The following is a 26,464-nucleotide window of genomic DNA, read 5'->3' as shown; positions in this document are numbered from 1 at the left end:
TGCATCATGCCCTTTCACAGTGATTAGTCTGATGCCAAAGACCTAAGATTTATTTCTTCTTTATTGTTTTTTTTTTTTTTTTTTTTGCAGAGATGGGGATTTCATTATGTTACCCAGGCTGGTCTTGAACTCCTGGCTTCAAGTGACGCTCCTGCGTCAGCCTCCTAAGTAATTGGGACTATAGGCATGTGTACTACCATGTCTGGCTGATTCTAGCAATGTGGCCTCACTATGTTCCCCAGGCTGGTTTCGAACTGTTGGCCTCAAGCAATCCTCCTAGCCTATCCTCCCATAGTGCTGGGATTATGGGAGTGAGCCACCGTGCCCAGCCTAGATTTTATTTTTAAATCAAGAATTTAGAGACAGCTGGGTGTGGTTGCTCACACCTGTAATCCCAGCACTTTGGGAGCTGAGGTGGGTGGATCACCTGAGGTCAGGAGTTCCAGAGCAGCCTGGTTAACATGGTAAAACCCTGTCTCTACTAAAAATACAAAAATTAGCCAGGCATGCTGGTGGGGGCCTGTGATCTCAACTACTTGGCAGGCTGAGGCAGGAGAATTGCTTGAACCCAGGAGGAGGAGGTTGCAGCAAGCCGAGATCACGCTACTGCCCTCCAGCCTGGGTGAAAGAGCAAACAAGAGTCCATCTCAAAAAAAAAAAAAGAATCTGGAGATAGAGTGAATTCTCAGTGTGGGAGGGAGTATAAGAGAGCCTTGACTTTGCCTCTTTGAACAGTGTATTTCTGAAGCATTTCTGTTCCAGGAGGAAGAACCCTACGAGGGCTCCAGTGAAGAAGAGTTTGGCGGTGAGGACCAGCAGAGTGTAAATTCCATTGTTGATGTGGAAGATCTGGGCAAAATAATGGATCATCTGAAGAAAGAAAAGGTACCATCACTTTGGGAAATTTTGGACTTGGCTCCTGCAGTTGGTTAACAGTTCGTATTTTTTTTTATTGCTGCGTAGTTCATCTGAGCTCACAAGAAGAGTTTCATTTCTCTAGCTCCTGTCTTGAGAGCTTGATAAATTTTTTTTGCCATTTTTTCATGAGCACGGTGAATATCTTCCTCTCAGCCCCGTGAAAGTCGGCTCGTCAGAGGATAAGCAGGAGATTTGAGAGCAAGGACGGAGGACAGTGTAGATCGGGGCGTCCAGTCTTTTTGCTTTCCTGGGCCGCATTGGAAGAAAAATTGTCTTGGGCCACGCATAGAATACACTAATGATAGCTGATGAGCTGAAAAAAAAAATCTCATAATGTTTACAAGTTTGTATTGGGCCATTGGGCCATGGGTTGGACAAGCCTGGTGTAGATGGTTAGAGAGATTTTTATTCAGGGCTGTTTGAAGATGAACAGCATGATAGGATTTATCATTTGAGATTCCAAGTGGAACTCTGGCATAAATTTGCATCCCTGCTGTATAGACTGAGTGGTGTTGGGGCTTAACGATGGCACCCTGGTCTGTGTGTGTTGAGATCAGCATGATTGGGGCCCCAATGAATCCAGGAAATGTTGGACTGGGATGTGACTGTGTCGGTGACTAGATGTATGTGGGAAAGTGTGGTGCGGTAGGATTTCATGCACCGAGTCAATTTGAGATTCCAGTGATCTAAAATGGAAATAATATTATATATACTATACTATGAAGACAGCAGCCTCAATTTAAGTGTGAGTTTTGGAAAATGAGAATTCCCTAAATTCAGATTATATTTAGTCTATAAGCCTTAGAATAAAAAGAAGTGAAGCTACTAGAAAATCCAAGAAAATCAATGCTAAAACCTATACAAATTCAAATGAACTCAGTAAGGTTAGCCAGATATCATAATGTAAAAAGTCAGTACACTTTATATTTCCAAACAACGAGTTAGAAGCTATAGTAAATGAGAAGACCTCATTTAGACTAGCTACATAGAAGGCAAATAATTACTTACGCATTAATTTATGTTTTAATTTTTTGTTTTTTTGAGATGGAGTCTCATTCCGTCACCCAGGCTGGAGTGCAGTGGTATAATCTCAGCTCACTGCAACCTCTGGCTACTGGGTTCAAGTGATTTTCCTGCCTCAGTCTCCTGAGTACCTGGGACTACAGGTGTGTACCACCACGCCTGGCTAATTTTTGCATTTTTAGTAGAGACAGGGTTTTGCCATGTTGACCAGGCTGGTCTTGGACTCCTGCCCTCAGGTGACCCACCTGCCTTGGCCTCCCACAATGTGGGGATTACAGGTGTGAGTCACCACACCTGGCCTACATACAAATTAATTTAAAAAGAAATGTCTTAGGCCGGGTGCCGTGGCTCAAGCCTGTAATCCCAGCACTTTGGGAGGCCGAGGCGGGTGGATCACGAGGTCGAGAGATCGAGACCATCCTGGTCAACATGGTGAAACCCCGTCTCTACTAAAAATACAAAAAATTAGCTGGGCATGGTGGCACATGCCTGTAATCCCAGCTACTCAGGAGGCTGAGGCAGGAGAATTGCTTGAACCCAGGAGGCGGAGGTTGCGGTGAGCCGAGATCGCGCCATTGCACTCCAGCCTGGGTAACAAGAGTGGAACTCCGTCTCAAAAAAAAAAAAAAAAAAAAATGTCTTAAACCTATGTTAAAAAACTTTAAAACATTCCTGAATGATATCCAAGTCGACCCAGACAAATGGAAAGACATTCCTTGTTTTAAGGTGGAGTGGTTCAGAATGGTAAAGATGTCAGTTCTCTTAATATACAAGTTGGATGCAATCCCAGTAAAAATTCCAGTAGGTCCTCCCGCCTCCTAGATCGAGACTGGTCTATTTATGTGGAAAAAGTAAACATGGAACAATAGTTACGAAAACCCTGGTGAAAGTAGTAATGAGAAGGACTAACCCTCCCACATATCGGAACATACTACAAGGGATCGCTAATTAAAACTGTAGTACTGGCTCGTGATGACACAGAAAGACCGTTGCAACAGAATAAAATTCTGAGAATATGTAGGAATTTCATATGTGTTAAAGGTAGACTCTGAAGACCTGGAGTTTAAAAGGGAATCTAAAAATAAGTTATGTTGGCTGAGTGTGGTGGCTCACCCTGTAATCCCAGCACTTCGGGAATCTGAGGTGATGGGAGGATTTCTTGAGGCCAGAATTTTGAGGTCATGCTTGGCAACATAGTGAAACCCCATCTCTACAAGAAATAAAAAAAGCTGGATATGGTGGCATGTGCTCATAGTCCCAGCTTCTTGGGAGGGTAAGGTGAGAGAATTGCTTGAACCTGGGAGTTGGAGGCTGCAGTGAGCTATGGTCATGTCACTGTACCCTGGCCTGCATGACATTGCCAGAGCTTTTCCTGCATGACATTGCCAGAGCTTTTTTCAAAAAAAAAAAAAAACAGATGTTGCAAAACATCTGTTAGCTTTGTTAGCTCATATATATATCAGAACGATTTCCAAATGGGTGAGAGAGCTAAATGTTGAAAAAGCTGGAGAAAGCTTCCTATGTGATTCAAGATCAGGAAGCAGTAAAAGAATATTAAATTTATGAATGACTTTAAAGAGTTTTACTTGACTGTAAAAAAAAAACCCAAAAGACAAAAGAAAATCAAAAGGCAAATAAAACAGAAGAAAGTATTTGCCCCATATGTCTCAGACAAGGTATTAATCTTTTTAGTATACAGTGAGCTTTTAAAAAAAGGCAGACCGGGCCAGGTGTGGTGGCTCATGTCTGTAATCCCAGAACTTTGGGAGGCTGAGACGGGCGGACCACAAGATCAGGAAATTAAGAACATCCTGACCAACATGGTGAAACCCCGTCTCTACTAAAATACAAAAAAAATTAGCTGGGCATGGTGGTGCGTGCCTGTAGTCTCAGCTACTCGGGAGGCTGAGGCAGGAGAATTGCTTGAACCCAGGAGGCAGAGATTGCGGTGAGCCACGATTGCGCCACTGTGCTACAGGCTGGGCAACAGAGCTAGACTCTGTCTCAAAAAAAAAAAAAAAGGCATACCTGGCCAGGTGTAGTGGCTCATGCTTGTAATCCCAGCACTTTGGGAGGCTGAGGCGGGCAGATCACTTGAGGTCAGGAGTTCAAGATCAGCCTGACCAACATGATGAAACCCCGTCTCTACTAAAAAATAGAAAAAAGTTAGATGGGCATGGTGGTGCACACCTGTAGTCCCAGTGACTTGGGGGGCTGAGGCATGAGAATCACTTGAACCCAGGTGGCAGAGGTTGCAGTGAGCTGAGATTTTGCCACTGCACTCCAGTCTGGACAACAGAGTGACTCCCATCTCAAAAAAAAAAAAAAAAAAAAAAGGCAGCTCCTACCAGAGCCATGTAATCCAAGCACTTTGAGAGGCTGAGGCAGGTGAATCATCTGAGGTCAGAAGCTTGAGACCAGCTTGACCAACATGATGAAACCCCGTCTTTACTAAAAATACACTATTAGCTCTGCATGGTGACACACGCCTGTAATCCCAGCTACTTAGCACACTGAGGCAGGAGAATCACTTCGCTTGAATCCAAGAGACCGAGGTTGCAGTGAGCCAAGATTGTGCCATTGTACTTCAGCCTGGGCAACAAGAGTGAAACTCCAGCTCAAAAAAAAAAAAAAAAAAAAAAAAAAGGCTAGACCAAAAACCTAGTAGAAAAAGTTGGCAAAACATGTGAATAAGAATTTCTCAGAAATGGCTCTACAAAGAAATTTTTTTTTCTTTTTTCTTTCTTTCTTTCTTTCTTTCTTTTTTTTTTTTTTTTTAAATAAAATGGTTTTCACCATGATGGCCAAGCTGGTCTTGAACCCCTGACCTCAGGTGATCCACCTACCTAGGCCTCCCAAAGTGCTAGGATTACAGGTGTGAGCCACCACTCCCGGCCTACAGAGAAATTTAAACATGATAAGATGCTTAACTTTACTTATAATAAGAGAGATGCAGATGAAAACTACACTGATAAACATTCTCACCTTTCAGAACGTAACAGCAAAAACTCAAAAGCTGGATGACATACTCAGTGGGCAAGGCTGTGAGTAAACAGGTACTCATATCTTGCAGGTGGGAGTCCAGAATGGTCTAGCCTGTAGGGAAGGGCTTTTGGCAGTTTTTACCAAAATCACATATGCATTTATCCAAGAACCAGCAGGGCTAGTTGTATGAATTTGCCTTAAAGATACAGCTTCACTAATGCAAAGCAGAATTTGCACAGGCTTACGGATTTCAGCATATGTAGCAAACAACTCTGCCGAACAGTGGTTGAAATAAGCATGGTATATCCGTACAATGGAATATTATTGTGTGGCTCTGAAAAATACTATGGTGGACTGACATGCATTAATGTGATTTCCAAGTGGTGCTGGATTTGATGTGGAGGCTGATACTGGCTTAAGATTTTTAAAAATGCGCATTTGTAGCTGCAAACTTAGTTTAAATATGCATATGTATGTATGTGTGTGTATATATAAATAGTATTTTCTAGCTATGTTCGCTGAAAGGACTTTGCATGTTCTGACATCGATTCTCTGGCACCGAATGGATACCCTGTAGTTTGGTTCAATTCTGACGTGTCTTATCCAGGGTTAGTGTGTGGCTGCACCGGTTTAGGGCAGAGTCCTATAGACGACTGCCCTGACTTCAGATACCAGCTGGAAATCTCACGGCTACCTACTCTTGCCAGAATGACTCACAGAACTCCCTGAAGCTCTTTGCTTAAGATTGCAGGTTTGTTTTTGTCTTTTGTTGTTTTTGAGACATGGTCTCACTTGTTCATCCAGGCCAGAGTACAGTGGTATGATCATGGTTCACTGCAATGTTGAACTCCCGGGCTCAAGGGATCTTCCTACCTCAGCCTCCCGAGTAGCTGGGACTACAGACGTGCACCACCACGCCAAGCTCATTTTTAATTTTTTGTATAGACAAGATCTCACCATGTTGTCCAGGCAGATCTAGGTCGCTGTTTTATTATAAAGGCCACAAATGAGAAACAGTGAAATGGAAGAGGTACTCTCGGGCAAGGTCCAGGGAGTGTGCCCGAGGAAGAACGCAGAGCTTCTGTGTCCTCTCCTCTTGGAATCTGGGCACATCAATTTGTTCCTCAACCGGGAAGCCCCACTGAGCTTCAAGGTCCAGGGTTTTTATTGGTGTCCCGTCATGCAAGCATGATTGGTTAAACCACTCGGCGACTGATGAAGTTCAATCTCTAGTGAACTTTCTTTCCTCAAAGGTCAGGCTGGCCCCAAATTCTAATCCTCTAATCATGTGGTTCCTTTCTCGTGATCAGCCTTCATCCTGAATCTGTTACTTAGGAAATGCCAAGGTTTTTTGAAGCTGTATAGTAAGAACCAGGGTCAAAGACCAAATACTTATGGCTGGGCGTGGTGGCTCACTCCTCTAATCCCGACACTTTGGGAGGCCGAGGTGAATGGATTACCTGAGGTCAGGAGTTTGAGACCAGTATGAACAACATGGTGAAACTCTGACTCCACTAAAAAAAAATTAAAAATTAACCAGGCATGGTGGTGTGTGCCTGTAATCCCAGCACTCGGGAGGCTGAGGCAGGAGAACTGCTTGAACCCAGGAGGTAGAGGTTTCAATGAGCTGAGATCACACCATTGCAGTCCAGCTTGGGGAACAAGAGTGAAACTCTATCTCAAAAAAAATAGAAAAAGACCAGATATATTCTTTTATTTTTTTTTTTTAACCTAAAAAAATTGTTTTTTAAAGCTCAGGAGTAACTTACAGATAGATTCTTTGTTATGCCACAGACCCATAAATAATGAATGTAGTAAGCACTCAGAGCTTGTTTTTGTAAATACCACTCCTTATGATAAAAGGGTGGTTTCAGGGTTGGGGAAAGGAGCGTCACAGATGAGCCCTGGAACCCCTGACCTCAGGCGATCTGCCTGCCTCAGCCTCCCAAAATGCTGGGACTACAGGTGTGAGCCACTGTGCCTAGCTGAGAAGTATACTAATAGCTACTTAGTCCCTCCTCTGTGCCCTGTCCTCTGGCTTCTCTTTTGAAGTCTGTCACCTGCCCTCCACTCTACATGACCAATGGGTCAGGATCTGAGATCTCCCTCGCCCCCATCCTGCAGTCGGGAGAACACTCCTGAGTTCTTCATTTGGTGGGGACAGGCTGATGCCTACCCAGCAGCAGTGCTCACTTGCTAATGAACTAGGTGATCTGTTTGCTTCTGGGTTTCCTGGGTGGCAGTCATAAGTCAGTCTGTAATCCTCTGAGGGCAGAGGATACAGAGCAACTTCTCTGAGAGGCTGGGTTGGCACATTTCTTGTAGGGCTTGAGGTAAGAGGCAGACAGCTCCCTGTGGCCTCTCTCCATTTGAAGGAGCGGAGAGAACTTAAAGTACCTTGCTAGCATTCTCCAAAGAAATCTTCAAAAATCCTCTCTCATCACCTCCATTCCTCTTTCATCTTTCCATCTCCTTGCTCTGGGGGAGCCTTTTCTTTTTGAGACGGAGTCTCACTCTGTCACCAGGCTAGAGTGCAGTGGCACGATCTCAGGTCATTGCAACCTCTGCTTCCCCGGTTTAAGCAGTTCTCTGCCTCAGCCTCCCAGGTAGCTAGGATTGTAGGCTTCTGCCACCACGCCTGGCTAATTTTTGTATATTTAGTAGAGATGGGCTTTCACCGTCTTGGCCAGGCTGATCTTGAACTGTTGACCTCGTGATCCAACCCACCTTGGCATCCTGAATTGCTGGGATTACAGGCATGAGCCACTGCACCTTGCTAGGGGAGCCATTTTTAATGTCGTAAAACTGTTTCTCAGATTATTTCTTTGAAAATTTTTAACTTGATCTGATCCTCTCTTTGTAGTTTCATTTAATTAATTAATTTATTTTTACTTTTAAGTTTTAATTTTTTTTTTACATGGAGCCTTGCTCTGTTATCCAGGCTGGAGTGTAGTGTTGCCATCTTGGCTCACTGTAACCTTCTCCTGGGTTCAAATGATGCTCCTGCCTCAGCCTCCCAAGTAGCTGGGATTACAGACGTGTGCCACCACACCCAGCTATTTTTTGTATTTTTTAGTACAGACATGGTTTTGCCATGTTGGCCAGGCTGATCTCAAACTCCTGGCTTCAAGTGATCCACCTGCCTTGGCCTTCCAAAGTGGTGGGATTACAGGCGTGAGCCACCGTCCCCAGCCTCCTTTAATTTAAAACCCTGTTTACGTGTGTTTAAAAATTTCACAGACTGCTGTCCTCTATCCCCGTTTTTCCTGGATCCTCTTTTCATAGTAACCACAGTTTTCAGTTTGACAGTATTCTTCCAGGTATTTTATTGCCTTTTGTAAACACATTTATGTTTTGGTGCAATTTTGTTTTCTGGCTACACAGATGAGATCATATTGTACTCCTAGTCTACAGACTGCTTTTCTTTCCCTTTAACATGACAGCTTTCCAGTCCTGTCATATCAGGTGAATTCACAGTAAAGTTCATTTTAAGGTAGTCCGTAATGACGTCCCACAATTAATTCAGCTCTTGTTCATTAATATTGAGGTGTTTTCTCATTTTTGTAGTGGACACACTCTTGCTTATATTTTTTGTGGCTGATAGAAACTTATCTGAAGAATAAGTTCCTGAAATTGAAATTCCGGAGTCAAAGGGAATTTGAAGTTTTGATATTTCCAAAGTGCCTGGTAGTAGTTGAAGAAAGTTTCCCTTCTGCTTCCGTCGTGGAAGAGAAATGAGAGTACCTATTTCTCTTTACCCTAGGTGTTAGCAGCCTTTCAAATCTTGCCAATCTGATGAAGTTTTTTCTTTCTGTTTCTTAGTTTTCCTTCTAACAGTCTGGCCCCTCTGCTGTAGGACTGCTGAGGTCCACTCCAGGCCCTGCTTGCCTGGGAATCACCTGCAGCGGCTGCAGAACAGTAAGGGTTGCTGCCAGTTTCTTCTGCTATCTCTGTCCCAGAAGGACACCTGCCAGTTGTCAGTCTGAGCTCTCCTTTATGAGGTGTCTCTTTGGATATACGGGGGTAAGGGAGCTGCTTGAGGAGACAGTGTGTCCTTTATAGGAACTCAAGTGCTGAGCTGTGAGCTCCGTTGTTCATTCAGAGCTGCTGGGCAGGTACGTTTTGGTCTGCTGCAGCAGAACTCATAAACTCCCCCTCTTTTTTTCCCCCAGGTGCTCTGTCCCAGGGAGTTAAGGCTTTATGAGTTTCTGTTGTGCTGCTGCCTTTTTTCAGGGCTAGCCTGCCCAGCGGGGAGGCAGCTTAGTTACTGTCTGGCTGCAGAGGCTTTGCTGAGCTGCTGTGGGCTACCCCCAGCTGCCGTGTGAACTTCCCTGCAGTTCTGTTTGTATGGGTGTAGTTAGAACTACCTCAGCAATGGTGGCCCACCTCTGTAATGGCGGAGTCTCTCTGTAATGGCGGGCTGCCTCGGCAATGGCAAACTACCTCCATAGTGGTGGAGTGTCTCGGTAATGGCGGACGTCCCTCCCCCACAGAGCTGGACTGTCCTGGGTTCAGCTGTGCTTGCTGTGAAACTCTCAATCCCGAGCATTTCCGATTGCTGTTTTTTTGTGGGGGTGGGCCCAGCAGAGCCTGATCACCCAGCTCCCTGCCTCAGAGCCCTTTTTTATTTTATTTTTCCAGTTGAACGGTCAACTCTGTCTCCCAGATGTTTTAGTCACCTGTAGAAAAGGCCCTGGGATCTGTGTGATTTCCTGTGCAGCAACCCACTGTGGCAAATGAAATAGCCATGCTGACATTCGTGGTGCTTTTTCGCCCGGAAATCTCCTGGCCTGGCTCGCTGGTTGAGTCCTCTTTGTTAGTGGTTGAATGGGTGCCTTTGTCTCCCAGGAGCTTCAGTCACCTGCTAAAACGGTGCCTGGACCCGTGTATTTTGTACGGAGAAGCGCCATGCTGGGGCGCCGGCCCAAACAGCTGCGCTCGCCAAAACAGCTGCTCTGGTGACCCGTTGGCCTCCTCCGCCTGGGAATCTCCTGGTCTGTGGGCAATAAAAATCTGTCTGGAAATGCAGCATGCGCTCACCCGCCATGCTTTCGCTGGGAGGTACAATCCTGAGCTGCTCCTAATTGGCCATCTTGGATCAGGCTGAGATTCAGTCTTGACCACCCACTCTTCCTCCTGAATTTTGGGCTGATACCACATGGCCTTAGGGGTCTGCCATGAGATACCTCATTAGCATAAACTATCAGGTGTAGTCTTAGGGGCTCATGATAAATAACAGAGATGCTCCTGGCCAGGCGCAGTGGCTCACGCCTGTGATCTCAGCATTTTGGGAGGATTAGTCAGGTGTGGTGGTGCATGCTTGTAATCCCAGCTGCTTGGAGGGCTGAGGCAGGAGAATCTTGTGAACCCAGGAGGCGGAGGTTGCAGTGAGCCAAGATTGTGTCACTGCACTCCAGCTTGGGCAAGCAGAGCAGAACTCTGTCTCAAAAAAAAAAAAAAAAAAAAAAAAAAGAAAAGAAAAGAGAAAAAGAAAAGAGAAAGATAGTCTTATCACTTACCATGTTGAAGGATTTAGAGGTTAATTTTCCAGGAGCTGGGGCCAAAGACTAGACATCCCATTCTTTTTGTTTGTTTGTTTGTTTTTTTGAGACGGAGTTTCACTCTTGTTACCCGGGCTGGAGTGCAATGGCGCGATCTCGGCTCACCGCAACCTCCGCCTCCTGGGTTCAGGCAATTCTCCTGCCTCAGCCTCCTGAGTAGCTGGGATTACAGGCATGCGCCACCATGCCCAGCTAATTTTTTGTATTTTTAGTAGAGATGGGGTTTCACCATGTTGCCCAGGATGGTCTCGATCTCTTGACCTTGTGATCCACCCGCCTCGGCCTCCCAAAGTGCTGGGATTACAGGCTTGAGCCACCGTGCCCGGCCATCCCATTCTTTATTATACACGATGTTTCATCTATTTTTATATTGGGTTATTTGGTTTCCTTTGGAAAGCTTGTCATAAAAAAAATTCCAGGTTGGATGTGGTAGCTCATGCCTATAATCCCAGCACTTTGGGAGTGTGAGGTGGGAGGATTGCTTGAGCCAAGGAATTTGAGACTAGCCTGGGCAGCATAGCAACACTCTGTCTCTGTTAATAAAAAAAAATTTAAAAATGCTGTGATGAATGTAATACTCTAACATTATAATTATTTTCTAAGTTTAAGATTAGAATCTTTCTCTTGTAGCATTTTGTTACTTCCTAATACAGGTCAAGTGTTCTTAATCCAAAAGTTTGAAATCCAAAATGCTTCAAAATATGAAACTTTTTGAGTCCTGATATGACACTGAAAGGAAATGCTCAGGCTTGGTGTGGTGGCTCCTGCCTGTAATCTCAGCACTTTGGGAAGCCGAGGCAGGTGGATCACTTGAGCTCAGGAGTTCGAGACCAGCCTGGGCAACTTGGTGAAACCCCGTCTCTACAAAAAATACAAAAATTAGCTTGGCATGATGGTGTGTGCCTGTAATCCCAGCTACTGGGCGGCTGAGGTGGGAGGATCACTTGAGCCCAGGAGGTGGAGGTTGTAATGAGCGACGATCACGCCACTGCCCTTCAGCCTGGGCGATAGAGGGAGACCCTATCTCAAAAAAATAAAATATCAAGAAAGCTTCATTTATAGTGGATGAAGTGTTTGAGATATTGTGCGTGCAAATTTTTCTTTGCTTATTCCTCTTATGGCCATTAGATGGCACTGGAGAAAGCACTAATGAAGATTTTGGACAGCCACGTACGTTGCTTTTTGAAATGCAATGATTTTGGGCTTTATGAGCTTTAAGCAGGTGGTTTATGATATTTCAGCTTTCTCATAAAAATCTCTCGTAAAATCATTAGATTTGGTACTGTGGGAAAATTACCTATTTTTTTACAACTTTATTATGACATGAAAATAAGTTACCGGTTTTTGTTTTTCATGATGCTTAGGTTACAGCAGAGTATTCAAATAGATCTTTTATTTGCAATTTATATGGGATATGGGATGCTACACTTGGCAATGGAGGTTTACTGCTTGGCTTTTTCTTTTTCTGGTATTTTCTTTTTCTTTCTTTCTTTTTTTTTTTAGCCAGTCTCTGTCTGTTGCCCAGGCTGGAGTGCATCGGCACATCGGGTCACTGCAGCCTCTGCCTCCCTGGTTCACTTGGTTCTTCTGCCTCAGTCTCCCAAGTAGCTGGGATTATTGGCACCTGCCACCACGCCCAGCTAATTTTTGTATTTTTGGTATAGACAGGGTCTTGCCTTCTTGACCAGGCTGGTCTTCAACTCCTGACCTCAGGTGATCCACCTGCCTTGGCCTCCAAAAGTGCTGGCGTTACAGGTGTGAGCCACTGTGCCCACCTTTTTCTGCCATTTTCTTTGGAACTGGTTCACACCTATTCCCCAAGTACTTTGCCCATGATCATCTATGACACATCACATGAAATTGCCTTAATTGTTACTGTCGAGGGAAGTAGTATGTGCCAGTGCTTAAGAGTTGGGCTGAAGCGGCCGGGTGTAGTGCCTCACACCTGTAATCCCAGCACTTTGGTAGGCAGGTGGATCACAAGGTTCAAGACCAGCCTGGCCAAGATGGTAGAAACCCCATCTCTACGAAAAATACAAAAAAGGTTAGCCGGGTTTGATGGTGGGCACCTGTCATTCCAGCTACTCAGGAGGATCAAGAATTGCCTGAACCTGGAAGGCGGAGGTTGCAGTGAGCTTAGAACGCATCATTGCACTCTAGCCTGGTTGACACAGTAAGACTCCATCTCAAAAAAAAAAAAAAAAAAAAAAGAAAAGAGTTAGGCCAAAGCACTCTCATTGTAGGACCAGTTTTTGAGTGATACTAACTTTCGGCCAGGCATGGTGGCTCATGCCTGTAATCCTAGCAGTTTGGGAGTCCAAAGCAGGTGGATCATGAGGTCAGGAGTTCAAGACCAGACTGGCCAACAGGGTGAAACCCCATCTCTACTAAAAAATACAAAAATTAGCTGGGCGTGTTGGCTTGTGCCTGTAATCTCAGCCTCTTGGGAGGCTGAGGTAGGAGAGTCACTTGAACTGGAACCCAGGAGGTGGAGGTTGCAGTGAGTCAAGATCATGGCACTGCACTCCAGCCTGGGCTACACTAACTTTCATGGAGTCATACGTTTCAGGTTGTGTATCTGGGCGAATTATTTCACCCCTCTGTGCCTCCATTTTCTCGTGTGTAATGTGGGAGATAACAGTGGCTGCCTTACAAAATTGTTATGTCAATTAAAAAAGTGAATCCAGCCACATTGTATTTTCTCATATAGTAGTTAATATATTTTTTGTATAATAGTTAATATTATATTCTAATTATATTCTAATTCTATTTGAATAATATATTAGAATTGTATAATTCCAGTCATATTAGAATATAGAATATAATTGGAATTATATTAATTATGTAATTAGAATTAGAATAAAATATTAACTATTTCAATATATTTAGAATTAGCATATGCTATTAACTGTAATAATTATAAATTAGAATATAATATTAACTGTTAAATTAGAATATGTCTTTGAATAGGATAGATTTGGTCTTACTAGAAACCACCATGGTATTCTTCCTCCCTCCCTCTATAGCAGGCATCCCCAAACTTTTTACACAGGGGGCCAGTTCACTGTCCCTCAGACCGTTGGAGGGCCGCCACATACTGTGCTCCTCTCACTGACCACCAATGAAAGAGGTGCCCCTTCCTGAAGTGCGGCGGGGGGCCGGAAAAATGGCCTCACGGGGCCGCATGCGGCCTGTGGGCCGTAGTTTGGGGATACCTGCTCTATAGTAATATCTAAGACTTCTAGGACCAAAGATAATTTGAAGAACAGGAGTTATTTCTGAGAACTAGAGCACTAAAGTTTGAAATATTGGAATGTTAGGGAGATAGATGCAGACTGGGGGGAATGGGGTGTTCGGGGTGGTGTGTTTGGGGAACCCTAAGCAGTTTGGTGTGGCTGGAGTTGAGTGGAGGTAGGGGTGTTTGGAGAGCTGTGACGTACAGAAGGAGGACGGGGTAGGATCCTGGAGGCTTCTGCAGTCCTGTAGTGGAGGTCTGAGCTTTCTCCTAGTGGCAGTGGGAGGCAACGTGATTTGATTGAATAGGAAAATGGGTTGGGGGTGTGGGCAGAGAGGAGGGTTCCAGTGTAGTTTTAAAAGTACTAGGAGGCTGGGCTTGGTGGCTCACGCCTGTAATCCCTGCACTTTGCGAGGCTGAGGCTGGCAGATCACCTGAGGTCAGGAGTTTCAGATCAGCCTGGTAAACATGGCGAAACCCTCTCTACTGAAAATACAAAAGTTAGCTGGATGTGGTGGCCTACATCTGTAATCCCAGCTACTCGGGAGGCTGAGGCAAGAGAATCGCTTGAACTTGAGAGACGGAGATTTCAGTGAGCTGAAATCGCACGACTACACTCCAGCCTAGGCAACAGCCTGAGACAACCCTGTCTCAAGAAATAAAGTCAAAAAGGAGAAATCAAAATACATACTGGATTATCTCACGCAGTCCTCACAGCGACCCTGAGATAACCATACTAATATCATCTGCAATTCACCATTTCACGGATAAGCAGCTGAGGCTTGGGTAAGCAATTTGTCCATGGTCAGATGGCTGGTCAGTTGAGGGGCTCAGGCCTGCACTCCATCTGTTGGCGTCACTCCCCTTGGCCGCCTCCCCAGGGAGGAGTGGTTCCCAGAAGAGAAGCTCCAGTGTGTAGAGAACTACGGTCAGGAGGAGCCTGATAATTTTTATTGTTTATTTTCTTTCTCTTATGTTGCTATTTGTAAATGTAGACCCTACTGCTACATTTTTTTTTTCTTCCTGCAGTAAATAAATGTTGCTAAGTACTCCCCACAGCAATGTTCTGGCTAAGCAGACAAGCACGAGTACCTGCATCATTAATTTTGGAAATAAATGGCAAATGCTTGAGGGTTACTCACCGGAGAAACATTTCAATTTACCAGCTATTGAAATTACAGGAGGATCTCAGTATGTCCAGTTCTGATTACAAAGCTCTATTGGTATTGCAGTAGAAGAACAGGAAGCTAGTTTCATAATTATTTTTAAGGCTTTGGAGTGTTTACTTCACCTGGAAACAAGAGGTGATGTCTTTCAATCCCAGTATGCTGCCTTTAAACCATCTTGACTCATGATGGTCTCTATAGCTAGGAGCACTTAGCAGTGAGTCCCCGTGTTATTTTGTTAAGGTGGGTTATCCAAAATAGAATCACTGTGTCACAGTAAACTCTTCACACGCTTGGTCACAGTGCTTTTCCACAAGTTCAAAGGCATTCTTAGAACCTAGGATATACAGTAGATTCGAGTCACAGTGAAAATTGGTCAATTGAAAACTGCACCATATCCGGGGGGACTACATTGATTAATTTAAAAATAAAAAACAGAAGGAAGAAAAACTGCACCATGACCGGTGAGTGATAGATTGGAGATTCGTTTATTAAAGAAATAGAAATCTAAAAGTAGGGTTAAATTGCAGCAAAAGTTATGAATGATTTATTTTTTTACTGTGACTCCTTTTTGGTGATATAATTTTATTAGTTTGAATTAATATTAAAACTCTACTTCATGTATAATTAAACATGAAGAGGAGGTTGTTTTTTTTTTTCTTTTGAGATGGAGTCTTACTTTGTTGCCCAGGTGTTATCTTGGCTCACTTCATCCTCCGCCTCCCAGCTTCAAGTAATTCTCCTCTCTCAGCCTCCTGAGTAGCTGGGATTACAGGCATGCACCACCATACTTGGCTAATTTTTGTATTTTTATTAGAAATGGAGTTTACCATATTGGCCAGGCTGGTCTCGAATGCCTGACCTCAAGTGATCCACCTGCCTTGGCCTCCCAAAGAGCTGGGATTATAGGTTTGAGCCACCATGCCAGGCCTGATTTTTTAATATTGAAAATTACCAGGTTTAGAATTAGTTACCGAAAGAAGTGGGTCTAGATATCCAAGTCTAGAAATAGCTGTCTGGTAGTTTTGAGGCATTTCTTCATTTGTTCAGCGAGCATTTGCTGATTGCCCACCCTGGGCTGGCATGGCTCCAGGCCTAGCCATGTTGACTGTCTAGAAGAATGATCTAAAGAGAATTTGGGCATTCTATAGCCAATCTTTTCTTTTTTTTTTTTTTGAGATAGACTTTGTTGCCCACGCTGGAGCACAGTGGCACCATCTCGGCTCACTGCAGCCTGTCTCCCAGGTTCCAGTGATTCTTGTGCCTCAGCCTTCCCAGTGTCTGGGATTACAAGCGTTTGCCACCCACATCTGGCTAATTGTTGTATTTTTAGTAGAGATGGGGTTTTACCGTGTTTGCTGGGCTGGTCTCGATCTCCTGTCCTCAGGTGATCTGCCCACCTTGGCCTCCCAAAGTGCTGAGAATACAGATATGAGCCACCACACCTGACGTAGCCAGCCTTTTCTATAGGAATTGATAAGAAAAGGAATCACCTGATGGTAAAAAAGGACCAGACAGTCAGAAAGACTGTTTCTTGGGAGAAATGTATGTTTGATAAGAAAACCCTGTTTGTTGTGAAACTCCTGTTTGGCGATTCCCAACTGTATGGCGTTTTACCTTGAAGTCTTTAGCAAATCAGTGTTTGGCCTTGTTTTTATCCTAGGCAAAATTAGGTGGTACTGTGGTTTCTGGGATGATGGTATGAAAATGAGTTAGGTAGTATTGTATGTTTTATTTATTTATTTTTTTTAGAGACAGGGTCTTGCTTTGTAACCCAGGCTAGAGTACAGTTGTATGATCATAGCTCACTGCAGCCGTGAACTCCTGGGCTCAAGATTATTCTGCCACTTCAGGCTCCCAAGTAGCTTGGAAAACAGGCAGGTGCCACCACACCTAGCTAATTAAAAAAAGTTCTTTTTGTAGAGAGGGGATCTCATTATGTTGCCCAGGCTGGTTCCAACTCCTTGGCTCAACCAGTCTTCCTGCCCGGGCCTCCAAAGTCCTGGGTTTACAGGCATGAGCTACTGCACCCAGCCAGTATTGTATGATACCTTAAAAAAGGGAAAGGAGCATCAGCCATTAGTACCAGTGCTTTATTCCCATTATTACATAAGATTCATGTAGTCCTGTCGGTTTATAAAGAATGTTTTATGTATTCATTGCCATTTTCGTAAGTGCTTAGGAAGTTAGCTCAGAATTGGCTTTCCTGTTTGCTTGTCGGGCCACTGGAGAGGACATCAGTTTTCTTTCAAGGCAAGTGGGGTGGGTATGGGAGATGGGAGGGCTGGAAGTAGAGGTGGGGGCGGGGAGACCATTTAGTTTGGCTTTTGCATTTGTCCCATAGGAGAAATCAAGGCCGTTGACAGGAGCTGTGGCATTGCAGATGCAGAGAACAGAACCCTAGAACTGTAGTACTGCGCCGTGGGCTCACTGCCAGATGTATATAGAAGCCAGTACTATGGCACTGGCTTTTGAGAAGTGGGAGTTGACTGGCAAGGAGATAGGAGGAAACACCCAAATCTGTCTCCCTGAGCTGGAGGCTGGGGCAGGTTTTATAGGCAGAGGGATTACCATGAGGCACTGTAATATAACGAAGCGTGATCTAATTGGATCTTGCAACAGAGTGATGCCAGGAGGTGTGATTTGATTGGAGCTTGCCGTGAGGTGATGCCAAGATGTGATCTGATTGGTGCATGCCCTGAGATGATGCCGAGGCTTGCTTCTTAATTCTCCCTTTTCCCTGATCTGAGCCCTTTGGTTCTGCCTGTGGTTGACTTTTGAGTTCTGATTGCCTCTGGTGTCGCTCACTGGGCACACTGGGTTCATCTGTGCTCAAGTTACCTGACGTACAACCTGGGGATTCATGGCAACTGAAATAAAACTTACGATTTTACTACATATAATTGAACCAGATTGGGCTGGTTATGTGGTTACAGAACTTGACCAGTCATCTTTGAATGGGGTAGTGCAGGAGAGGAAGAAGTCAAGGTGAGCTGATTCTGGGATCTTATTTATTTCTGCTTAGGCCACTTAACCGCTGCAAATGAATAAATACATGAAAATATATGGGTCTTACATGGTTGTTATATTGTTATATTCTGGGCAGAGAGTAAACAACGTCTGCACCTGCAGATTAGAAGTAGAATTTGAATAGTGCGTTAAACTCCCTTGCGGAGTGTTATGAACCATCGCATTTCTTTTCAGAAACGAAGTTACTGCTGCATGTGGAAGATAGGACTGAGCCGCCTTCGAGGGAAGGAATGATGAATGTTGTTTGTCCTGAGTGCTCAAGACCTTTGATCATAGCCTTTATGACTGACTCCAGGGTTGTAGCAGTCACATTTTATAATAGATACTTTCTTTAGTGATGGGACAGGGACACCTTCAGAATCTGTTCATTTCATAGGGGCCAGAAGTCTCTGTTTAAAACTCCAAGAGGGTGTCTGTGGAGCCTTGGGCATAGTGGTCAGAGGCCAGTTCATGGACGGGGTCCAGTTTTGCATTTATATGGCCTTTGGGTTTAGCAAATAAGCTGGTGACGTTTTGTGGTGACAGAGGCTTTTGAGGGCATATACTGCCATCTCTTATCAATTTCTTACATTAGTAGAGGTTAGTAGAGGAATTACAGTAGCTTGCTGTAGGGTTGCTTCAGAGAATTTAAATGTTTTCAAGGTTCAGATTTGTTCACTTTGTTTCACCATGAGACTTCTTTTCTTTTTTGAGTAGGAGTCTTGCTCTGTCGCCCAGGATGGAGTGCAGTGGCACAATCTCGGATCACTGCAACCTCCCCCTCCTGGAATCAAGTGACTCTCCTGCCTCAGCCTCCCAAGTAGCTGGGACTACAGGCGCACGCCACCTCGCCTGGCTAATTTTTTGTATTTTTAGTAGAGATGGTGTTTCACTGTGCTAGCCAGGATGGTCTCGATCTCCTGACCTGGTGATCCACCTGCCTTGGCCTCCCAAAGTGCTGGGATTACAGGCGTGAAACACTGTGCTGGCCAAACCCTGACGGCCAACACAAGACTTCTTTATCATGCTCACACCTTTGCTTTTAGATTAAAGAAGACAAAGCAAAACAAACAACACTTGGTTAGCTGAGGTGGAAGGGTCGCTTGAGCCCAATAGTCTGAGAACAGCCTGGGCAACATAGCAAGACCTCATCTCAGAAAACAAAAGGCAAAGGGTTCCTTCCATTTTAAACAAAATAATAAGTGGTGGCTTTTTGTTTGTAAAAGGCCTAGCATTAAGCGAATTACATTTATTATAAGAACAAATGACTGATGTTTGTCTATGAATTTTTTTCAGCTCGATCCGGTAATGTGTAATTAAGGACCCTATTACTGGAAGCAAAAATGTTCATTTGCCTTGCATTTTGATTATATTTAGTAATTTGGAATGCCAGCTTTTAGGACAGATAAAACTTAATGTGTTTTTGTTTTTTTTTTTTCTCATTTGGTACATTTGACTTTCTAAAGTACTTTTTCACTGATTTCCTATTTCAGAGCATGTCCTTGAAGTAATCTGGAATGTAGAGATATTGACTCCAAATTTCATTTGCTTGCTGTGTGTGTCAAAATTTTTTTTTTTCAGATGGAGTCTCGCTCTGTTGCTGGGCTGGAGCGCAGTGCCGCCTCCAGCTCACTGCAACCTCCGCCTCCCAGGTTGAAGCGATTCTCCTGCCTCAGCCTCCCAAGTATGTGGGATTACAGGCATGCGCCCGCATGCCCATCTGATTTTTGTATTTTTAGTAGAGATGGGATTTCACCATGTTGATCAGGCTGGATGTTCTTGAACTCTTTACCTCAGGTGATCCATCCACCTTGGCCTCCCAAAGTGCTGGGATTACAGGCGTGAGCCAGCACACCCAGTCGGTGCCACATACTTTTCTTCCTTTTTTTTTTTTTTGGAGACGGAGTCTCACTCTGTTGCTAGGCTGGAGGGCAGTGGCACGATCTCGGCTCACTGCAACCTCTGCCTCCCAGGTTCAAGTTATTTTTCTGCCTCAGCCTCCCGAGTAGCTGGGACTACAGGCGTGGACAACCACGCCCAGCTAATTTTTGAACTTTTAGTAGAGGTGGGGTTTCACCATGTTGGCCGGGATGGTCTAGATCTCTTGACCTTGTGATCTGCCTGCCTTGACTTCCCAAATTGCTGGGATTATAGGCGTGAGCCACTGCACCCAGCTTCTGTTTTAGTTTGAAGTAGATCTCAGACCTCATATCATCTGTGAGGTATTCTCATGTTTAGGTAGAAAGGGTGTTTCGGTGAGTTCATTCACTTATTCACCTGGGGGCTGGATGGCCAGGCATTTAAAATAGACAGGCACCAGGGTGGTTGGGGCTCATGATAGGGCCACTGCCAAGATGAGTTATTGTGGATCGCAGCAGCTGTCAGTATCTCCTCTAAAGTGTAACACAGACTTTCTGTGTTGTCTCTGAAGTTACTACTGAGCACTCTGCCATTCCCAAAAAGATATGGAGATATAATTAAAAATATATGCAGATAAACTTTTGGCTGGGTGCAGTGGCTCACCCTTGTAATCCCAGCCCTTTGGGAGGCCGAGGTGGGTGGATCATGAGGTCAGGAGTTGGAGACCAGCCTGGCCAACACAGTGAAACCCCGTCTCTATTAAAAATACAAAAATTAGCTGGGTGCAGTGGTGGGCGCCTATAGTCCCAGCTACTCGGGAGGCTGAGGCAGGAGAATCATTTGAACTCGGGAGGTGGAGGTTGTAATGAGCTGAGATCATGCCACTGCACTCCAGCCTGGGCGATAGAGCTAGACTCAGTCTCAAAAAAAAAAAAAAAAAATACACACCCATATGTAAGTGTATATATGTACACAAATTTTTATATATATAAAAATACACACCCATATGTATGTGTATATATGTACACAAATAAACCTTTAAAAAGAGAGGAAGAAATCAGTGGAAAGAGGGAATGAGGGTCATCTTGTCATATCAAACCAATTACTGTATAATGAATAGAAGACCAGCATGGTGCAAGGTTTTGTAGCAGTAATCAAAGGTGTGCTGGTGAAATTTTCTGCTGGCCAAAGTCATCGGGAAACACAATTAGTTTAATTAATTTCTTAAGTACTTCTTCTATCACTGAAGAAAAATGTCTTACGTAGGGTCTTCTAGAAGGGAACATTGGCCAGGAGTCTCAGACAAGCCTGGTCAACATGACAAAACCCTGTCTCTAAAAATACAAAAAATTAGCCAGCTGGGCATGATGGCGCACTCCTGTAGTCCCAGCTACTCGGAAGGGTGAGGCATGAGAATTGCTTGAACCCAGGAGTGGGTGGTTGCTGTGAGCCGAGACTGTGCCACTGCACTCCGGCCTGGGTGTCAAGGTGAGACACTGTTTCAAAAAATAAAATAGAAGGAGCTATTGGGATGGCTGTTGGTGGTAGTGGGATAGCTTGGTCTCTGTGCTGATGGCCCTCAGGGTGGCTTATAGTTGTTTTTTCACTTGTTTTTGGGGCTTAGAGATGTAATACCAACAGCATCTGTAATTTATTGAACACGTTTTATACATCAGGGGTTATGTTGTGATTTTATTTCATTTAACCTTCAACATATTTCTTCTCTATTGGTATTATTTTTCTTCATTTTCAGGTGAGGGAATTGAAATCCAGAGAAAATAAACAACTTGCTCAAGTTAGGTAGCTGTGTGTACTCAGACTGCTGAAAATGTTTGACACTTAGATAAGTGAATTGTAGATTTATGTTTTTGGGCGTGTATGTTTGAGTGTATAGTTACTTAAAGAGCATCCTGGCATATCTTTAGATTGTTGTCTTGTTGGGAATGTGTGGAGGACGGGCTTTGTGAGCCATGGTTTGTAACACACCTTAAAAAAAATTTTTTTTTTAAATTATTTATAATTATTTATTTTTTGAGAAAGAGTCTCTCTCTGTCACCAGGGCTGGAGTGCAATGGCGAGATCTCGGTTCACTATACCTTTTACCTCCCGGGTTCAAGTGATTCTCCTGCCTCAGCCTCCTGAGTTGCTGGGATTACAGGTGTGAGCCACCATGCCCGCTAATTTTTGTATTTTTAGTAGAGATGGGGTTTCACCATGTTGACCAGGGTGATCTCCATCTCCTGACCTCGGGTGATGCACCTGCCTCAGCCCCCCAAAACGCTGGGATGATAGGCGTGAGCCACCCCTCCCAGCCTCATAATGGACCTTTTTATTGATGCTAGGTGTTCATGATTGTGCTGTTATTTGCATTGCACGTTGCCAATTCTGGATTTCATTCTTTTAATTTTAATGCAGAGAGAAAAGGAAGAGCAGGAAGAGAAGACTAGTTTGTTTGGGAACATGGGGAGAAACGAAGATGGTGAGAGAAGAGCTATGATAACTCCTGCTCTCCGAGAAGCCCTTACTAAACAAGGTGAAAATCTTGAAGAATTGTTGTTGTATGTCTATACTCTTAGGCATTCTAATTTAATATCCAGAATGAAGTCTCTCTCTAGTTAGCTCAGCAGCTATTCATAGTGTCAGATAATAGCAACCTGAAGATTCACCACCTTCTTCTTTCTGCAGATCGCTTGTGTTGGCTGCCTGGACCAGCCAGTTTCCTTTTTGCTTGGTTGATTGGGACATTACTATCAATGTGGGTCAAGTACACATATCGAAACTGCTGTCATTGGGATAGCTATTAAAAATGCATTAAAAAGCTTATATAATACGAGACTGGGTTAATTAGAAGTGTTTTATGTAGTGGTGTCATATCTGGATTTTTGTGGTCTTACCTTATTAAAGAGGTCATAGTTGCATGAATGAGTAATAATATTAGTTTCCTGTGGAATAAAGAGTAGTAAAATGGGAGTCAGTAGACTGACCTTCTTTCTTCGTTTCCCCTCCCCTTTTCCTCCATATTTGTGAGAGACCTTTTATGTGACAGTTCTGGCAATGCAGAGAAACAGGAAACTGTATCTGCTTCCAGGAACCGTCAGACTGGTAGAATAGACAAATGTATATATTTATTTGTATTTTAATATCTGTGCCTGTATTTTAATTAGGTAGATGATATTAATGTGATTTCATTATAGATTTAAATTTATATTGCTTTTTTCGGTTTCTTTCATCTGCTTTTTGATCTCCCTTTTTCTGTTTTTCAGTGTTCTTCCAGATTAATTGAATTTTTAAAAATGGCTCTATTTTAAGTTTTTGTTTATTTGCTGATAGTTGCTCAACGTTTTATACTATACCTCTTTTTTTTTTGAGACAGAGTCTGCCACCCAGTCTGGAGTGCAATGGCATGATCTTGGCTCACTGTAACCTCTGCCTCCTGGGTTCAAGCAATTCTCCTGCCTCAGCCTCCTGAGCAGCTGGGACTAGAGACATATGCCACCATGCCCAGCTAATTTTTTTGCCATGTTGGCCATGCTGGTCTTTAACTCCTGGCCTCAAGTGATGCACTGCCTTAGCCTCCCAAAGTACTGGGATTACAGGTGTGAGCCATTGCACTTGGCCTACACTATACTTCTTTATTATTTCATAGTATGTCTTTGAGTGATGTTATCCTATTTAATGTGTAAAAGAGCCTTACAAATTATACTTTCATTATTCCTTTCTTAAACTTTATGTAATTTTTTATGACACATTTTACTTTTACTTTTTTTTTTTTTTTTTGGTTGAGTCAGTTCTTGCTCTTTTGCCTAGTCTGGGGTGTAATGGTGTGATCATGACTCACTGCAGCCTTGAACTTTGGGCTCAAGGAATCCTCCTGCCTCAGCCTCCTGAATAGCTGAGACTACAGATGTAAGCCACCACACTGTTTTATGGATGCTCTAAAGCCTACACTTCATTATTATTTTTTTCTTCAACAGAAATATCTATTTTTATATCTAATTTAATCAAAACGTTACTCATTTATGTGCTAAAGATTTAGTCTTAGAATCTCACATATTTACTCATGAAGTTACTGTTTTCGGCACTCATGTAGGTACCATGTGCTATTCATGTAGGTCTGTGTTCTGTCCAGTATCCTTTTCTGTCCGCCTGAAGGACTACTTGTTTTTTTTTTGTTTTTTTTTTTTTTTAAATTTAAATTTACTTGTGGTGACTCCAAGGACTTTTTAAACACCTCTTATAGTATAAGCTTATTGGTGATGGATTCTTTCAGCTTTCATGTATCTGAAAATGGCTTTACTTTGCCTTCATTTTTAAAGGACATTTTTTGCTGGATATAGAATTGTAGGTTGACAGCTTTTTTTTTTTTCTGTCAGTGCTTTACTGACGTTACTCCACTGTCCTCTTGCTCACTTTGCTTCTGATAAGAGTTCAGCAATCAGTCGTCCTTTTGTTTGTTCCTTTAAGTAGGATCATCCTTTTCCAACCCCCTGGTACTTTGAAGATTTTTCTCTTAATACTGATTTTGAGCAATTTAATTGTAATGTGTCTCAGTGTAGTTTTCTTCATTTTTCTTTTATTTGGTTTTGTTGGGTGTCTTGGTTTTGTGGATTATTGGTCTTCATGAAATTCAGACCAATTTTGGCCATAATTTCTTCAAATATTCCCCCCTCCACTTCCTAGAAAACTGCAATTACATTACATGTGTAATAACCTGCTTAAATTTGACCCACAACTCACTCATGTTCTATTCATTAAAAAAAAATTTTTTTTCTGTCCCACTTTTCATTTTGCTTAGTTTCTACCACTATGTTTTCCAGTTGTTTAATCTTTTCTTCTCTAATATCTCATCTTCCATTAATCCTATTTATTGCAATTTCTTTTTTAAAATATATATTATACATTTTTAATTGTACTTCAGGTTCTGGGGTATATGTGCAGATCATGCAGAATTGTTGCAAAGGTACATACATGGCTATGTGGTTTGCTGCCTCCATCCCCCCATCACTTATAGCTGGCTTTTCTCCGCATGTTATCCCTCCCCAACCCCCTACCCCTGCTGTCCCTCCCCTAGTTCCCCTCAGCAGACCCCAGTGTGTGATGCTCCCCTCCCTGTGTCCATGTGTTCTCATTGTTCAACACCCGCCTATGAGTGAGAACATGCAGTGTTTGATTTTCTGTTCTTGTGTCAGTTTGCTGAGAATGATGGTTTCCAGATTCATCCATGTCCCTACAAAGGGCATGAACTCATTGTTTTTTATGGCTGCATAGTATTCTGTGGTGTATATGTGCCACATTTTCCCTGTCCAGTCTATCATCAATGGGTGTTTGGGTTGGCTCCAGGTCTTTACTATTGTAAACATTGCAACAATAAACATATGTGTGCATGTGTCTTTATAATAGAACAATTTTATAATCCTTTGGAAATATACCCAGTAATAGGATTGCTGAGTCAAGTGGAATTTCTATTTCTAGGTCCTTGAGGAATCTCCACACTGACTTCCACAATGGTTGAACTAATTTACACTCCCACCAACAGTGTAAAAGTGTTCCTGTTTCTCCACATCTTCTCCAGCATCTGTTGTCTCCAGACTTTTTAATGATCTCCATTGTAACTGGCATGAGATGATATGTCAATGTGGTTTTGATTTGAATTCGGCTGTGAACCCATCTGGACCTGGGCTTTCTTTGGTTGGTAGGCTATTAATTGCTACCTCAACTTCAGCCCTTGTTATTGGTCTAATCAGAGTTTCAACTTCTTCCTGCTTTAGGCTTGAGAGGGCTCAAGTGTCCAGGAATTTATCTATTTCTTCCAGGTTTATTGCTTTATGTCCATAGAGTTGTAATCAACTCTGATGGTAGTTTGTATTTCTGTGGAATCGGTGGTGATAGCCCCTTTATAATTTTTTATTGCATCTATTTGATTCTTCTCCATTTTCATTTTTATTAATCTGGCTAGTGGTCTATTTTGTTGATCTTTTTGAAAAACCAGCTCCTGGATTTATTGATTTTTTTTTTTTTTTTTTTGAGACGGAGTTTCACTCTTGTTACCCAGGCTGGAGTGCAATGGCACAATCTCGGCTCACCGCAACCTCCGCCTCCTGGGTTCAGGCAATTCTCCTGCCTCAGCCTCCTGAGTAGCTGGGATTACAGGCATGCACCACCATGCCTAGCTAACTTTTTTTTTGTATTTTTAGTAGAGACGGGGTTTCACCTTGTTAACCAGGATAGTCTCGATCTCTTGACCTCGTGATCCACCCGCCTCGGCCTCCCGAAGTGCTGGGATTACAGGCTTGAGCCACCGTGCCCGGCCCTGGATTTACTGATTTTTTGAAGGGTTTTTGGTATCTCTATCTCTTTTCAGTTCTGCTCTGATCTTAGTTATTTCTTGTGTTCTGCTAGCTTTTGAATTTTTTTGATCTTGCTTCTCTGGCTTTTTCAATTTTGATGATAGGGTGTTGATTTTAGGTCTTTCCTTGCTTCTCATGTGGGCATTTATTGCTATAAATTTCCCTCTGGACACTGCTTTAAATGTCCCAGAGATTCTGGCATGTTGTATATCCATTCTTGTTGGTTTTGAAGAACATCTTTATTCTTCTGCCTTCATTTCAGTGTTTTTCCAGTCAACATTTAAGAGCCAGTTGTTCAGTTTCCATGAAGTTGCGTAGTTCTGAGTTAGTTTCTTAAACCTGAGTTCTAATTTGATTGCA

General features: G+C 43.3%; 1 protein-coding gene across 10 annotated transcripts in view; it reads left to right on the top strand.

The window, feature by feature from the left end:
• The window catches only part of TYW1 (tRNA-yW synthesizing protein 1 homolog), a 312,384-nt gene that overhangs the window by 38,010 nt on the left and 247,910 nt on the right, over positions 1-26,464 (top strand). For 9 of the 10 annotated variants that reach the window (XM_074390723.1, XM_074390726.1, XM_074390719.1 and 6 more), the window contains 2 exons: positions 763-885; positions 22,173-22,290. In XM_074390723.1, the coding sequence (XP_074246824.1) occupies positions 763-885; positions 22,173-22,290 (241 nt within the window). The remainder of the gene's footprint in view (positions 1-762; positions 886-22,172; positions 22,291-26,464) is intronic. The other variant, XM_074390721.1, reaches the window with a different exon arrangement.

This window comes from Saimiri boliviensis, chromosome 20 (genome assembly GCF_048565385.1).
Source record: "Saimiri boliviensis isolate mSaiBol1 chromosome 20, mSaiBol1.pri, whole genome shotgun sequence".
NCBI classification, from domain to species: Eukaryota; Metazoa; Chordata; class Mammalia; order Primates; family Cebidae; genus Saimiri; species Saimiri boliviensis.
This window is presented reverse-complemented; position numbering and strand designations above follow the sequence as displayed.